This window comes from Bombus pascuorum, chromosome 11 (assembly GCF_905332965.1).
Source record: "Bombus pascuorum chromosome 11, iyBomPasc1.1, whole genome shotgun sequence".
Classification (NCBI taxonomy): Eukaryota; Metazoa; Arthropoda; class Insecta; order Hymenoptera; family Apidae; genus Bombus; species Bombus pascuorum.
Window position 1 is genome coordinate 7,027,552 of NC_083498.1, and position 16,267 is coordinate 7,043,818.

Consider the following 16,267-nt stretch of genomic DNA (forward strand, 5'->3'; position numbering starts at 1 on the left):
ATGGTGGAAATATTATTTATCCATGATCATTGTTTCGTGAGATTTCAAGTTCATTGCCACTCTTTTTAATGGAACCATGTATTTATCTTTCATTATCCTTGTACAGCATAAAAAAACAAATTCACCGAGGTTAATAAACATACCGTTCTCAACATTTAATCCTAAAATATTTGCACTTGAAATGTATATACATATGGAATTAATTATTTTGAATTAACAGCAAAATGAATAAACTTCTCGATTTCTAGGCAGAATTTTTTAACTTACGAGAGCTCAAACGGATGTTTAGAACCTATGGAATTAATTGAAATTAATTTTATTTAAATAATCTCGCTGGTTACTTAGTTTTAAACAGATTTAAAAAATTGTTCAGTTGGCGGGCTACTAAAAACTACAATCACTCAGCCACGATGCCACCTACCAGCGAAAATTTTTACTGCGATTAGTATCGCTAATTCTGCCTAGGAACCAAGAAATTTGAATCTTTTAATTTTACCACATGTCGATTAGTTTTACTTTTTCACCGCTAGATGCTTATAGTGTTTCATGTCCCACTATGGAATCATATGAAGAATTATATTTTATAATTTACAATTTATGACTTATAGTTGAAGAAACAAATATTAAATATATTTTATCAATTGTATGAGACACAGCACGATTTCAAAATTATCCTGTACATAAAATTATTATCGATATGTTATGTCGCGGAGTATAGTAAGGGTTATATTTAAGATGCATTGTCAAAGAATAATACACGATTATCGTACAAAATGGTCACATTTATATCTGTTATTTATTATAAAGTAACAACATATACTATTAAAAAAGAGTTAAGTAAAAGTAAGAGTTTAATAATCAATTAAACGTTTTGATCAACTTTTAATGGTAAAACAAAATGATGCCAATGTCTAATATATTTTGCTCAATATGCGATATAAAAATTGATCCTTCATCTTCTGTAAATATATTTTCTACATCTTTCCCTCGTCAAGGAGAATTGTTAGTAAATTTTGTATCACGAGTACTTCGTATAACTACTTTTGAATTACAAGACCCTTACATTTGTTTGCAATGTTACAATTTGTTTCAAATGTTAGAACAAGCACAGAAAACTGTTTTAAACATACGTTGTGAGATTTTGAAAATATATCGTGCTTGTGAAAGAAGAAAAAATGTTAAACGATCAATGTACGATGGTACAAAATTGAATATCAGTACAAACATAGCATTAGAAGCAAAAAAATTATATAATAGTAATGAGAACTTAAAGAAGATATTGAATTTACAAAATGCTACTCGAATAGAGGAAATAGTACAAGAACAATGTGTTCAAGATAATACAATAATGCAAAATATAAGTATTTCAAATACAAAAGCAAAGAAACATTTAAGAAAGGAAACAATCAATAATAATGAAACAGATAGCGCAAAGTCATTTGATTATAATATTTATGAAGATATAAAAGAAGATGAAATTTTAAAAAATGATATATTTCAAAATTCAGTGCCATTAACTAATGGTGGTAATACATGTAATATTAATTCACAAGGTAAAGAGAGATTATTTAAAATAATAAAAATAAATGTAAAATTAATGACAGAAATATATAGAAATATTTATTGATATTTGTTTGCAGGAAATATACATGCATTAAAAATTCATGTTGGAGAAAAAAGCTGTATTTCACTGACAGATTCTAAGAGTGAATCAAAAAACACTGTAAAAACAGAATCCACATTTTCTGACAATATATTACAAATACAAAATGTTGAAAATATTATAGAAGTAACAGAAAATACTATGAACACAACAGGTGATATTTTATTTATTATTCATAAGCTTCCTTTTTTAAAATTATCTATTCATTACTTATTGTTTAAATTTTTATAATACATAGTGTCAGCAGTTGACCCAATAGAAATACCTATAAAATCAATAAAGATACCAAAGTATGATTTAAAATCATTAAAATATTCTTGTCCTATTTGTGATAAAGTATGGAAAACATCAACTGAATTAAAAACACACATGAAAACTCATTCAACATTAAGACCATACATGTGTGAAAAATGTGGCCAGGCATATAAACATAAACATGCATTGGAGATACATGTTGGAATGCATAATGGAATAAATCCATTTCAGTGTAATTTTTGTAAAAAGTGTTTTACACAAAAAGGAGCACTTATGAGGCATTTACCAATGCATACTGGTGAAATGCCCTATCAATGTGAATTGTGTGGTAAAAGATTCATACACCATACATCATACAATATGCACAGATTATCACATAGTGGTAAAAAATCTTATAAGTGTCAAGTAAGTAATTACTAGTATAAAAACATGATATACAAAACAGTTAAGTATTTCTGTGTTTTAGATGTGTGATTTGTCTTTGCTTTCAACATCTCATTTGAAAAGGCATATGCGAGTTCATACAGGTGAAAAACCATATAGCTGTACAGTGTGTGGAAAACGTTTTGCAGAACGATATAATTTGCTTGCCCATCAAAAAATTCACGATCCACACGAAAATAAGGCAAAGAAAGTTAAAGAAACGCAATTCCAGTAAGTATATTTAAAAGCTTGTAATTCCTACATAATACTTATCCTAACAACTTCATTTTCAGATGTAATCATTGTAATTTGATATTTGAACAAAAAAAAAGCTTAAATGATCATATGAAGTATCATTCTAATGTGAATAATGAATCTGATTTTAAACAGTCACAATGTACACTTCTTCAAATTGAACCAGAACATCATGAACTATCAAAAAAGGTAGATTCTGAACATAGTGTATTACAAGAAACTTGGATTCAAATGAATCGTTCTAAACTAGACATTATTGACAATCAAGCAAGATTTGTACTTCTACAAAATTCTTTACCTCAAATTGACGAAAATTCCTTTGCAGTTACATTTAGTGACCAAAAAATATCCTTGGGAAGTACAAACTATAATACAAATTTACATGTAATCATAGAACCATCAGATATATCACTTTTAAGCAATAATCTTCCTTCTATTGATAAAATGCATATGTGATTGAGCATTAAAACAGAAACTTTAGATTTCTAACAAATAATTACTTTATTAGAATATACTTGAAAAACGCTTTAAATAAATCCAATTATTTTTTATCATATACATATGTAACTATTATCATATTTTTTAAACTTAGCAGGATAACATATAAATCAACTGTGCATAAATAAGTAAAGCAATTATAAATATGTATTCTTATGTCAATTAAGAGTTCCTTGTATGAAAGTATTTCTAAAAGAATGTGTTCATTTTTTGTAACATATATATTACTATTTAAAAACAGACTGTTATCAATAAAATACAATAAAATTGTACAAGATAATCATATAACCAGTAAAATTAAAACTTCAAAAAATAAATTATGAGTGGATTAACTAGTTTTATAACTGAACATTTATCTTGTACCTAATCAGCAACATCAGTTGAATCTTCTACTATTTGACTAGGCATCAAATCCTTCCATGAAGTAACACCATACATTCTCAACAAAGTTCTTCTTTGTAATATAGGTGTTGATAAAGATCTACAAATCAATAAATCCAAATGATATTATACATAGCAATCAATATAAAAAAAATTGAAACTTACTGTTTTATCTCATCAATAATGGGATCGATCATTGCCGGAATAGCAATCTTTGAAAAATGATTAAGTTCTGCTAAAAATTTAGGTTCTTGAAAAGAATAATTTGTGTATAATTCATAAATAAAATTAATTAATTTGTTAAATGCTTTAAAATAATCATCTGATAGTAGCTGAAAAATGATGATTATACAAAAATTTTTCTAATGATAAATTATGAATTTAGCATTCTTAATTTACTTTTATCGAAGACATGTTACCACTAAGGAAAAAAATCCAGGCTTATTCACATGTTGATCTAGGTACATTTTTCTTGAATTTAATATCAAGTCGGTATAGAAATCTTTCATATGTTCTGGTTTTTCCATTTCTGGCGACTTAAAATAAATTACAGATTTGTATTATTTTATACCTATATAATCTTATACATATATTAATTGAGAACAATGACACTCTGCCTGTCGAAAGAAAAGTAAAATATTCAATACAAACTCTTCTTGTTAATAGTTCTTCACTTGATTCACTAAGTTCATCTGTAAATGAAGGTACTGTTCCTCGAATCAATGTATTACGACGCTGCAATAGTTTTGCTTGATGTCTTTTACGCCTTAATTGTTCATCTTCCACTATAACATTTGAATGCTCATCTAAAATTACCTAAAAAAAAGAAAAAAAAAAAAGAAAATTATTTACAGCTGTTATGTGTTAGATAGAGGTATGCAAGAACCAAAAAATGTATGAAACCCTTTTCGGTAGAACAGTGAGGGTAACGATCCGCGATGCCCATTGGTTATAGCCAATGTTAATAAACAAAATCCGAGGAGAAAAACGCCTGCAGATATGACTCATGGGTGTCCTTGTTCTTGGGAAAAACCAGCGTTTCGCAGGGCACATCTGCTTTCTCCGTAATTAGCAAGAGTGTGCAATAAACCCAAGAACTGTTCAAAGGACCATCCATAAACCGAAAATACTTGTGTGAATTGAAGTTAAACTGAAAAGATTCGGTTTATGGTGGTTCCTAAAAAATAAAAAATTCGAAACCACGATCGTATTCATTAAAGCGAATCTTGAAACGTGCCTTCGGATTTTTCGAAAAAAACTTTCGAGAAACCCGGACGTTCTCGAGAAACTTGTCAATTTCGAGAATTCCGAAAATTTCAATAACCGGTCCCGGTATCGAAAAAAATGCCCATTCAGATCCTGCATACCTCTAGTGCTAAGTAAACTCAATACTCGTAATCCTTTATCATCAAAATGTGAATTAATGTCTTGTTCCTGAAATTTAATATAATTTGATGTTTTGTCTTTCATTTCTGTTGTACCCTGCACAGCTTCATCATCAAATATTGTTACATTTTCCAATGTATTATGAGTTGTTTTATCATCAGTCTCTGTTGCCAGTGAAATTTTGGGAAGTAATTTAAGATCTCTTATAATCTATAAGCAAGTTTAAAATAATATTTGTAGCACTATGAGTGGTATAATAAAGATATGAAATTGTTCATACATCATTTATAATTTCTTTAATAAAATTTATATCACTTCCTATAGGTATTGCTGAACTTTCTTCAGATAATAAATTTTCTTTACTATCTTTAGTACATGTATAAACATAAAACCTTTCTTGTATCCATTCACGGTGGATTTCTTCATTTTTTGGGAGCACAAGAACTGCTCTACTATTAGAATACCGGTTACGCATTTGAATGGTTGCATGTAAATCCGTTTGTGTTATACCAATTTTATTTCTTAATTTTAAGGAAGTAATTTGATTGTGATCTATATAAATATAAACAAAAGCATCTTGAAAGATATTTTTATAAAAATTTTAATTTATCTAACTAACGAAATCCATAGCTGTATCCTAATCTCTCTTGAATTGCTAAAAATTCTCCATGACGAGACATATCATTAAATTCTTCTCTGTCTACAAAAATGTAAAATTGATTTTCACTTTCATCTTCTGAGCTTTTTGTTGTATACCACTGACAATATTGGACCTGTGATAAATTATTATTTTAATCTGACATAATGAAAATTAATTAGAATATTACTTTTTTTGATAATGTTTGGACCGCGTGAAGAGCCAAAGATAATTTTCTCACTGCACTTGGACCTGTGAGTATTATTATAGGTGGGCTCACTTCATCATATGGTGTTACATGAAGATCAATTTTAGGAATATTTAATTGCTCTAATAAAGTTAGCTTTGTTATAGTGCGAGCAGCTGTTAAATTTACTGGTGGTGCAAATAGAGCAACTGCAGCAATCTATTTAAATAAATTCTTTAATAATTTATAAAAGTTGATAATTATCAATACTTGATTATATACCTTTTCTGAAGTAGATACATTAACACCATCGATAATTTGTATACTTGGTATGGAAAATAGAAGTACAGCTTTATAATTAGGCCATTTTGTGCAACTGTTACCTCTAAAATCTACTTCTTGTATTAAACCAGTGAGATTTAATAATTCTAATAAATCATTGATTCTATTAAACTTTAAATCTATCACACGTAAACTATATGCATCCTATAGTTTTAAACACATTGTTACAGTTTAAATATTCATCTAATTATTAAATATGGAATTATTACCTTAAAAAATTCTAAAGTAGACAATTTATTATATCCTAAATATAATTTCCGCAAATCAGATAAAGTACTTATGCCATATCCAGGAATGGCAGATTTATATGACAGTATACAGTTACCCTCTAAATTTAGTTCTTGAATATTTAATCTATCCAAATTTTCAATGTACTCAATTAAGTTATATGATAAATTTAAATATTTTAAATATCTAAAAATAAAATACATAATGTATAAATGAAGTCATATTTTATTTAATTACATAAAAAGGCATGCTAACTTCAAATTTTGCAAACCAGTAATGGTTTCAATTGCATTATGTGACAAATCCAAGTGAACAATACTCCAGAAATCACTAATATCATACATTTTTGATATATAATTGTATGATAAATTTACATATGTCAAATACCAAGGAGGTGAAAAATTTAAAATAGTATTCATTCTGTTATGTGCTACATTTAAGTACATTAAGTAAGGAACCCCTCCCAGAGGTGATAAATTTGTAATATAATTATATGCAAGATCAATATATTGTAAATAACGGTGGTAACTTAACATTGTAATATTTGATAGTGACTGCAAAAAGGTTGTTTTCATCATATTTGTTTTATAAAATATTATGTTTCTAATATAAAATAATATACCATATTTCTCATAATACATTTACTTAATATATAAAGACTATTTTCAGGAGATTTAGTCAAGAATGATTTTCCAACTCCTATTAGTCTGTCAGTAAGATATCCACAGAATTCTAAATCATCAAATGATATTTCTTTAAGATTTCTTAATTTCATAACTGGTGCTCTACCATCATCCCATAAACTGATATCTAGAGCATAACTACTCCAGTTGTTTTCAGTTGCACATTGTATTATTTTTTGATCTACTGAAAGTGATATTTGATCAAGCAATGAAAATGAAAGATTGGACTGTGAAAATGAATAAATTATAATTATTTCAATTATATCATAAAATAAAATTAGTTTTATATTAAGCAAAATTTACATTGGATGAAGACTTTGATGTAGTTGTTATAGAATCATTAGATGCAATTTCAAATAACATATATCTATCCTCCATAGTTTCCCAACTCATATCACTATGTGATAGCAAATCTGTATCATCATTTTCAATAACTGTATCATCCTTCTGCAAAGGTACCTTTGGTACAGAAATTCTACCAATTGCATCTTGAGAAAGTAGTGATTCAGAGGTAGAGAACAAATAAGAAGACTGTAACTATAAGTATAGAAATTAATTTTTGTATGAATGATATCAATTTTAATTTCATAAAACTAATTAATTTGAGCAAAAATATAATTTTACTCTTTTTTCATCCATTATTCTCCTTGGAACATTAATTATTTATCTTTGTGATAAATTATTTTCATATACACAATTTTCTATTGTTTCTTAACAACTGAATATACACAGGGCTACCAAATTATGTAAAGAAACCACAATTTGTTATAAAGTTTGTTCATAATAATCTTATTTCTATAACAATAATATCCCTATACAAGGAATTAATATCCCAACGAAAAGGAATTTTGGATGGTCTGGACTATAGACGGAGTTGCAAAGAGCATAATTCTTTTCAAATTCGTAAAGTTCTTGCGCTAGCATGTAACATTGTGCACGCATCATCCAATCAGCAGAACCGAATTAAAATTTTTCTTCTTCATAGAAAAATAGGGCAAGAAGTTAAAATGAAATAAAATTACCTAAATATGAAATAAGATTTATTTTATAATAAATTATACCTAAATTTTTTAGTATGCATTTTTAAAATACAATTTTTTTTATTTTTTAAAAATAATTCACTTGCTATACTTGTAAAGTAAAATGTATTTTTCTTGAATAATTATTAAATTTCTAATGTAAATCAATTTCCCATAAAATTTGCAATTCTGTATTTGCAATTTGTGCAACAAAATATTTAAAGTAGATTATTTAATACATAAAACAAATTTCTAGTTAGTCATTTCCTTAGTTATGTTTATAAAAATATAAAAATGTATAAAAATCCGCAATGTATTAATAAGAAAATTATCGGCAGCAACCGACCCATTCGAAATTTTCGCGGTGCGAAAGAAGCGACAACTTTCGGTACGATTTGGCAATTACTTCCTGTGAGTGACCATTTATGTTCATTCGCGATCCGTGCATCGTGTGATATTGTTGCATGTGCTCTGTGGTGACGTTACGGATAGTATTCGGGTGATTTATTTGCGGTCCTCGTGTATTTTTCGCGTGTGAAAGAATAACAAAGACAAAAACAGAACGAACGAAATATGTCTGAGATTGATGCAAAAGTGAACATGTCGCTTGGTAAGTGGCCAGAGTCTCGAAAATCTAGCAGTTTTGCTGATAGTCCTGGGTGAGCGTACGGCTACTGTTTCTTCCTTTGCACGAATTCAAAATGGCGATGAAAATTATACAATGTAGATATATATCCACATTTATTTTCATTCATTTAACACCCAAAATGGTAAATAGATCTCTAAGAAAATAAAACAAAGAAACGTATCTGTGTCAGACGATGAACCAACTTTTGATACAGGATCGTTTCGTCTCCCTAATTAATTATTAAGCAAAAAAAAGGCAGACATTTTAATCGATGTTTACTTATGAGAGGATGTATGGTGTCTTTTTTAATCGCTGGAAGAAAAATGTCCTCGCTATTTATACCGATGATCGAATAACCAAGTATATATGAATTCCGGACTTTTTCAAAAGAACCAATTCAATTTCAACGAAATAGGAACGAAATAGATGACAGGCTTCTACTAACGACAGTGGTAGTAAAGAAGAGAAATATATCCGCCATGAAGAATTTATACATTCTGAGAAAAATACTATGATTTACGTAGGATTGGCGGTGAGGGGATTTCTTACCATTTTTGACCAATTACTCGAGAAATTTGTCGAATGGAAAATTTACGAACCTGAACATTTTTGGATAATAACACAACCGAAGTTATGATTCATGATTTACGGAAAAGAAGTCAACTTTCTCATTACGTGGGATATACGTTTGCATAACTTTAGTCGTATTTTTATCTCTTCTATATCATATTCCTCGAATTTCTCTTTGTTCATCTGATGGACTTGAGAGATGCTACACACTATACGTGAAATAAAAACACGCTGAAAATTTTCAAATCGATTTTATTTTTGAACGCATCACGCGTTCTATGAAAGTATATGGAATGTCTGCGACAAATAATAATCGCCGTTGAATTCGAGAATTTAACTAAATTATAAATGAAAATGGTATTTATGTATGTTACAAGTGTGCATCCAGAATAATTTAAGTTTAAGATTAAATATGTTCGCAATTTGTCACTTAAAAACATGCACTGTATATAAATGAATACTTCATGATATGTCAAATGTTATTTATAATTAACAGAAGCATTTTTTATTAAACAAATTATTAAAAATAAAAAGCCCGACAGAGTACGATCGTTTAGACAATCAAGATATATAAAACTGCAAGAAAAAGCATCTATGTGATTAAATATTATATCTAAATCAGTTATTAAATGACTTATTAGATAACTGGATTTTATTAATTTGCATGTAAGACTCGAAGGCATCTACTTCAACAAATGAGGGAAATTTTTATGTAATCTACAAACTTTTGTCTACAAGCAACACATCAATGGAGGCAATATAATATTGGTTTATGATGCTTATGTAGTGGAAAATTTTGTGGATAACATACTAATTGCATACGAGAAGACAACTTGAGAAACTTTACCTTCAACTGAAAGTAGATATCTATCAGAAATAATGCCACTATGCTATTGTAAAACATCAATAATGGATCTATTCAATTATTATTTTGTTCAAATATAATTGATGTAATAACCAATATTAATAGCAATATAGATAGTCTGTTTCCTTTGTCAATGAACAATGAATAACATGTTTTTGTTAAATTGAAATTGAAGTGGAAGAACAGACTAAAATAGACAATGTAATATAAAAATTATATTTTGAAGATATGCATTGAATCAAGAGAAAAACTGAAATATGATAAACATGCAGATATAGAAAGTGTGAAAAATTACAAAAGTATGAAGAATCTTCAGTATGCAAGAAAGTACACATGAAATTTATGTATCAGTGTATAAATAATTGGAACACTCATGGAAGATCACAATGAAAATAACACAGAGAGAAAGGACATTTATTAAGTACAAAAATAAAATTAAATAAACAATTTAATATGCACGAAGATTTAGTTTTAATTAAAAATATTTTGAAGGAAAGAAAATAAAGAATATAATACATGTGGAAATTTATAATTGTTAATTAAATTAGCCAATAATAGTTTTTATGTAGCAACAAATAGTTCCTTTTCATATGATAAAATCTTTTGTTACAAATATAATTCTAAAGTAGTGCATTATGAAAGAAAAATATATGAATATCATCTGATTAAACTTATTCCTATATATATATGTATAATATTTATTTATTTACTTATTTATTTATTTTATACAAAACAATGGTATTTTAAAGTGTAAAACCTTGTCATCTGCAGAAGTGCAGTGTTTCACTATGTCTGTTATTTTTTATTTAATATAGAATATGTGATTTTTATTGTTATTTTTTATTTAATATCATGATTTAAGGAATTAAAATCTCACTTTAAACTTAAAGGCTGATCTATAAACACAGAAATTCCAAGTTACATTCTACTTAAGTTTCATTTTAATTAATTGATAGATATATGTGTATACATAGACCATACACAGTGAGATTATTTTGAAAGTATATACACATATTGGAAGAAAATCAGGGAAACAATTCACAAAAATAAATATCGAAAAAGATCAATATACTTAAAAGAATTAAATAGAAACTGAATTAGCCATATTGAGTTGTCCTTCAACATCATCCATACAAGAGGAAATTTTTCACATATTCCAGATTAAAGCTTAACACAAATTAACTTCATGCACTGATAAGACTGTACGCTCACTAAACCTTGTGAATTTTCTTCCTTTTAAGATGAAATCATAAAGATGGAGAAAAAGGAGAAAAAGAAAAAGGCCGGGGCTACTAATGGAAAAACTGGTGCTAAACGCACTAGAGGAAGTGTGCGAGGGCGAAGTGGACTCAGAGGTAGAGGTACCAGAGTAAAGCGTAATGTTGGAACTGCTAAAAAAGAGCAAACATGGCAAGCTGGGCAGAATAACAATAATAACAACAACAATAATAATAATAATGTGCGTGGTGGTTTTGTGAGAAAACGATATAAGAAAAACAGTGGTTTAACTAGATCACGAAGTAATTTAACATTAAATCAGAAACCTAATACACGAGGAACTTTTAATGTTCGCCGTGGTCGTGGTAATAGATTTGGTCTGACTCGAAGTAGAAGTCGCACAAACTTGACTTTTACACAAGGAGGCTTTTTCACCAATAATAAGACTCCATTAAAACGAACGAACAGTTTACCAAATTTACGTGATCCAACTTCGGTTCATAATCGACTGGGATATCAAAGCCCTGCTCAAATTGCTTACCGAAATCGTGTTAAAAGAGCAAAACAATTGCTGCTACAAAGACAAAACCAGAGATTATCCTTACAAAACCAATTCAGAGTAAGTTAATATTGTAGATAATAAATCATAAACGTAATTAATTTGACATTAATTTAATTATTTTCTTCTCTTGCAGATTCCACAAGCTGGGAAGTCATTATTATCACTCCAACAAAGATCCACAGATAGAAGGCAACAAATTTTAACTTCTCAACGTCGCTTTACTACTGGTGGATTACGATCAGATCAAATTGCCCGTGCACAAAGACGTGCACAATATGAACAAAAATTAATGAGAATGAAGTATGCTTAAATATCTTTACATTTATTGTTCTAAGTAGCTTACAATTAAGTTCATATAATTTGAAATATTTTTTAGTAAATTATTTTTTATTTTCAATTATAAAATCTTATACTTTATATTAGGATTTTATTGAAATTATACAATGTTGTAGTTCCTCGCGATTAAATACAAACTCAAATGTAAACTTCATGTATACATTGGGAAATGAGTACAGTCCTAGCACGCATCAACGCCCTCTTACTCTTACCCCAAGCAGAAACGGAAGTGCTGTGAACAGTTTGCGCCCATTACCAAGAGGAAGGTCCCCATTTAGACAAAGTGTACAAAATTTGAATATGGTATGATAATAAAAATGATTAATAAGTTATTACTGGTAGTTATAATTTTAAAAAATCAGGTTCTATGTAATTTATATAATTTAATACGGTGAAATTTATAAATTTCAGGTTGGTCGATCACCTATGTTTGGTCGACAACGTTCAAGGTCAAGATCGCGTTCCCGTTCTCGTACACGCAACACTCCATCATCAGACGCAAGACCAGATGTCGATGATCGTACTTTCAGCGAAGTCATGTATAGCTTGTCCGGAAATCTCGGCGTTACGGGAAGAACGCTTAATGATAGATTTAGTTTTTAAATTGAAGAAGAAAAGTTTGTTTTGTATTTAGAATATAAGACTGTTGAGGCCAGAAATTTTATGCTTGAAACATAGATTTTAGGTATAATGTTTTCTTATCCATTGCATTAATATTAAAGTTACATCAAGTAGAAATCAATTTATTTAACTCGAATGTTCCCCATTTTTTCGTTTGTATATTAAAACTATATGAAAATTATTTTGAAGTTTTAAAGTATAAAACATTTAAGTTTGAAATATATTCCAAAATATTAACTACATTGAATTCATAATAAATTCGATGTTTAATATTACCTCATCATATTTGAGTTCAAAAGTTTGATACAAATTGATTTGCATATAAATATGCAATTCATAGTAAATTTTTGTATGAAAAGATAATTCGCAATATATTTTAATATTAAAAATAAATTTTAACTTTTTATTAGTACAGATATTTCATTCTTTGCTACTTTATAAATGTTTTAGTAACATTTTTATTTCGTTTTTATGTATATATTTCTATGTTGCAATAATAATTCGGCAGAATTATTTTTTTATCACACTTAATATATTTTATTGAAAAATGTGGCCTCAATTATGCGAGTTTAATACATCTAGAGACAAAGTATAATATTATTAAAAAGAATGAACGCTATAACTATATTCGAATTATAAAAATTGTAGAAATTTTATTAGGGATGTCTAATTAGTTCTCGAAATAAGTATAAGTCTGAGTCGTGGAATAAATTTTTAATATAGGTACGAGGATTATTCATATTTCGAGTATATTGAACACGATATATCAATGAAATATAAATATAATGTAGAATGAATTTCTTTTCTTCATTATACGTATTTAATAGTTGTTATATAAGTGCTTATAAGGAAATCATAATCAGAGTACATATAGTATATACATAGAAATACAATATAAATTGAACTTTTTTATCTTACTTTGTTAACATAATTTAACGTATATATACACGTATAAAAAAAGTAGGAGGATTTTTATTACACTATGAAAGTTATGTTTAATCAAACATAATTTTATAGTTTATTGAAATTTACCATCCAACTACAGTGACGTGGTTTAGAATATAAATGCAATAATTTTTATAAGACATAAAGAATTTATTACTGAAATACTTTTCGATTGTAAAAATATTGCTTTATAATGTAGTATTATAATTATAAATACAGTGTCTCTCAGAATTCAATATTCATCGCCTACTCGACTTAACTGAATTCGTCACATTTTTTATATAAGCTTACAAATTCAAGGTATAATGCTTCTACAAGAAAAACATCCTATAACGTTCTGTACATTTACAATAATTGTTTCACACCCCTCTTGGAAAGCCAAACAATTTTCAGTGTGAATGTGTTAGAAAAACTCATTTTGTATAGCAATAAAATTGTTTAAAATTATTTGCCGGCAATATGTCCATTAGACTCTCGTCTTTTACATCATTTTGTGTTAGAAAAATAGGAAGACAGGTAACAATATTTATTTTAAGTAGTCACATGCAACAAATGCAAATATATCAAAGAAAATATTTTCAGTTTTTAAATCGTACTTCTGTCATTGTTCAACAAACTCGACATTTACAAGTTCATGAACATATCGCATATACTTTATTGAAAAATAGTGGAATTCCAACTCCGCCTTTTGGAGTAGCCAAAACTCCAGACGAGGCTGCCAAGATAGCAGCTGATCTTAAGACAAAAGATATTGTTTTGAAAGCTCAAGTTCTTGCTGGAGGACGTGGAATGGGGCACTTTAAAGATACCAACGTCAGCGGTGTTGTTATGTGTGAAACGTGAGTTTAATCAATTAAATCAACTCTATTATAATGTGCTATTATATTTATGATACACTGTATTTGACATATATTTTTAGGCCTGAGCAAGCAAAGACTTTGACTAGTAATATGATAGGTAAATTGTTAATAACTAAACAAACTGGAGAAGCTGGTAGAATTTGTAATTCAGTAATGGTGACAACACGTATGTTCCCACGTAAAGAATATTATATGGCAGTAATGTTGGAACAATCTTTTGATGTAAATTGCAATGTTTCATTATAACTAGACTGTGGATCTTTATAAAAATTCATATTTTTATTGGTACAGATAGAGTTTTAACTTGAAAGAAGGTTTTATTTTCCGAATGTTATGACATTTACTTTCCTTTTGATAATTTATGTAATTTTGTGTTTATGCACATTCTTGTATAGTTTTATATAAATACATAAGTATCTGCAGTCTAATTGTAACTATCGTTGAATTTATTATTAAAAGTAAAAATTAAATATGCTTTATAGGGTCCTGTTGTAATTGTATCTAAACAGGGTGGTGTAAATATCGAAGACATCGCTGCCACGAATCCGGAAGCTATATCGTATACACCAGTGAATATCATGAAAGGTTTAGCACTTGAACAAATAAATCAAATTGTGGATAACTTAGGTATAGAAGGAGAGGAGAGGAAGACTACATCGTTAATTATTTGTAATCTCTACGAGTTGTTCATCGAGAAAGATGCATTATTACTTGAAATTAATCCATTTGCATTAGATATTTGCGGAGAATGTATGTTGTAAAAAAAATTTAATGAATTCATTCTATTAAATTAAAGATAGTTAATAACATAAGTATTATGTATTTTCAGATTTTGCCTTAGATTGTAAATGTTCTTTTGACGACAGTTCAGAGTTCAGACAAAAGGAACTATTTGCACTGCAAGATTTCACACAACTAGATCCTAATGAAGTCCAAGCATCTAAGTTTAATTTAAGCTATATAGCTTTAGATGGAAATATAGGGTGTATGGTAAATGGTGCAGGATTAGCGATGGCTACTATGGATTTAATAAAATACAATGGCGGTATGCCAGCTAATTTTTTAGATGTGGGTGGTAGTGCCACTGAAGAAGCTGTGATGGAAGCTTTTAAAATAATAATCTCTGATCCAAAGGTACTTAAAATTTAAAACAAGTAATATTCGAATTATATCTTTCGCCAATAAGTTTGAAAATATGTAATGTAAGGTTCAAAACCATTTTACAAATTTTTAGGTAGAAGCAATTTTCGTAAATATATTTGGTGGTATTATGAGGTGTGATATAATCGCGAAAGGTATTATCAATGCGTCCAAAGAGTTACAGTTAAATATTCCCGTAGTTGTAAGACTGCAGGTAATTCATCGCTAATACATGAGGAAAAATTGTACACAATTTTTTTATATTAATCTAATCTAATCATATAGGGAACTAATGTAGAAGAAGCACATCGATTGATACGGGAAGCACAATTGAAAGTTATTTCCGTAGATGATTTTGCCCAAGCTGCTGAATCGGTTGTAAAATTATCTTTAATAATAAAAGCTGCAAATTCTATGAACTTGGACATTTCTTTCACATCCAAAGAAACATCTAAAGAAAAGTCGAAAGTCGAAAGCAAGAAAAAGTAAAAATGAAATAAATTTTTATATTTTTAGAGACACAATTTGAAAGATATATTACATACATAAATATAATTATTATGTT

General features: G+C 28.3%; 4 protein-coding genes across 5 annotated transcripts; 3 read left to right on the forward strand and 1 right to left on the reverse strand.

The window, feature by feature from the left end:
- Positions 1-466: 466 nt before the first annotated feature.
- Positions 467-3,106, forward strand: LOC132912171 (zinc finger protein 658B-like). The gene is made up of 5 exons (XM_060969360.1): positions 467-1,553; positions 1,641-1,817; positions 1,902-2,323; positions 2,385-2,572; positions 2,635-3,106. The coding sequence occupies exons 1-5, from the start codon at positions 899-901 to the stop codon at positions 3,050-3,052; spliced, it is 1,860 nt and encodes a 619-aa protein (XP_060825343.1). The 5' UTR covers positions 467-898; the 3' UTR covers positions 3,053-3,106.
- On the reverse strand, positions 3,073-7,902 carry LOC132912065 (leucine-rich repeat and guanylate kinase domain-containing protein-like). The gene is made up of 14 exons (XM_060969175.1): positions 7,563-7,902; positions 7,242-7,469; positions 6,878-7,165; positions 6,511-6,809; positions 6,237-6,441; positions 5,968-6,171; positions 5,689-5,904; positions 5,481-5,634; positions 5,142-5,413; positions 4,586-5,071; positions 4,127-4,291; positions 3,895-4,011; positions 3,641-3,807; positions 3,073-3,575 (listed from the first exon to the last, which is right to left on the reverse strand). Exons 1-14 carry the CDS (start codon positions 7,575-7,577, stop codon positions 3,458-3,460), a joined length of 2,934 nt encoding a protein of 977 aa, XP_060825158.1. The 5' UTR covers positions 7,578-7,902; the 3' UTR covers positions 3,073-3,457.
- A 480-nt stretch (positions 7,903-8,382) lies between these two features.
- Positions 8,383-14,147, forward strand: LOC132912038 (protein kinase 4-like). 2 transcript variants are annotated; one of them, XM_060969135.1, is made up of 5 exons: positions 8,383-10,441; positions 11,262-11,857; positions 11,934-12,100; positions 12,253-12,439; positions 12,548-14,147. In XM_060969135.1, the coding sequence occupies exons 2-5, from the start codon at positions 11,276-11,278 to the stop codon at positions 12,737-12,739; spliced, it is 1,128 nt and encodes a 375-aa protein (XP_060825118.1). In that variant the 5' UTR covers positions 8,383-10,441; positions 11,262-11,275; the 3' UTR covers positions 12,740-14,147. The 2 variants fall into 2 exon arrangements, with proteins under 2 accessions (XP_060825118.1, XP_060825117.1); XM_060969134.1 differs by having other exon boundaries at positions 8,383-8,567.
- A 14-nt stretch (positions 14,148-14,161) lies between these two features.
- LOC132912035 (succinate--CoA ligase [ADP-forming] subunit beta, mitochondrial-like) lies at positions 14,162-16,228 on the forward strand. Its single transcript, XM_060969132.1, has 6 exons — positions 14,162-14,541; positions 14,622-14,784; positions 15,045-15,312; positions 15,392-15,696; positions 15,797-15,916; positions 15,988-16,228. Exons 1-6 carry the CDS (start codon positions 14,162-14,164, stop codon positions 16,189-16,191), a joined length of 1,440 nt encoding a protein of 479 aa, XP_060825115.1. The 3' UTR covers positions 16,192-16,228.
- The last annotated feature ends 39 nt before the right edge of the window (positions 16,229-16,267 follow it).

Coding starts and splice junctions, on each gene's coding strand:
- LOC132912171 (XM_060969360.1), top strand. CDS start 899: ATGATGCCAATGTCTAATATATTTTGCTCAATATGCGATATAAAAATT. Junction 1,818..1,901: donor AAATACTATGAACACAACAG/GTGATATTTTAT, acceptor TATAATACATAG/TGTCAGCAGTTGACCCAATA. Junction 2,324..2,384: donor AAAAATCTTATAAGTGTCAA/GTAAGTAATTAC, acceptor TCTGTGTTTTAG/ATGTGTGATTTGTCTTTGCT.
- LOC132912065 (XM_060969175.1), bottom strand. Junction 5,414..5,480: donor AGGATACAGCTATGGATTTC/GTTAGTTAGATA, acceptor ATATTTATATAG/ATCACAATCAAATTACTTCC. Junction 4,012..4,126: donor AAGAACTATTAACAAGAAGA/GTTTGTATTGAA, acceptor ATTTATTTTAAG/TCGCCAGAAATGGAAAAACC.
- LOC132912038 (XM_060969134.1), top strand. CDS start 8,531: ATGTCTGAGATTGATGCAAAAGTGAACATGTCGCTTG. Junction 8,568..11,261: donor AAAAGTGAACATGTCGCTTG/GTAAGTGGCCAG, acceptor CTTCCTTTTAAG/ATGAAATCATAAAGATGGAG. Junction 12,440..12,547: donor GTGTACAAAATTTGAATATG/GTATGATAATAA, acceptor TATAAATTTCAG/GTTGGTCGATCACCTATGTT.
- LOC132912035 (XM_060969132.1), top strand. CDS start 14,162: ATGTCCATTAGACTCTCGTCTTTTACATCATTTTGTGTTAGAAAAATA. Junction 14,785..15,044: donor TGTTGGAACAATCTTTTGAT/GTAAATTGCAAT, acceptor TATGCTTTATAG/GGTCCTGTTGTAATTGTATC. Junction 15,917..15,987: donor CCGTAGTTGTAAGACTGCAG/GTAATTCATCGC, acceptor CTAATCATATAG/GGAACTAATGTAGAAGAAGC.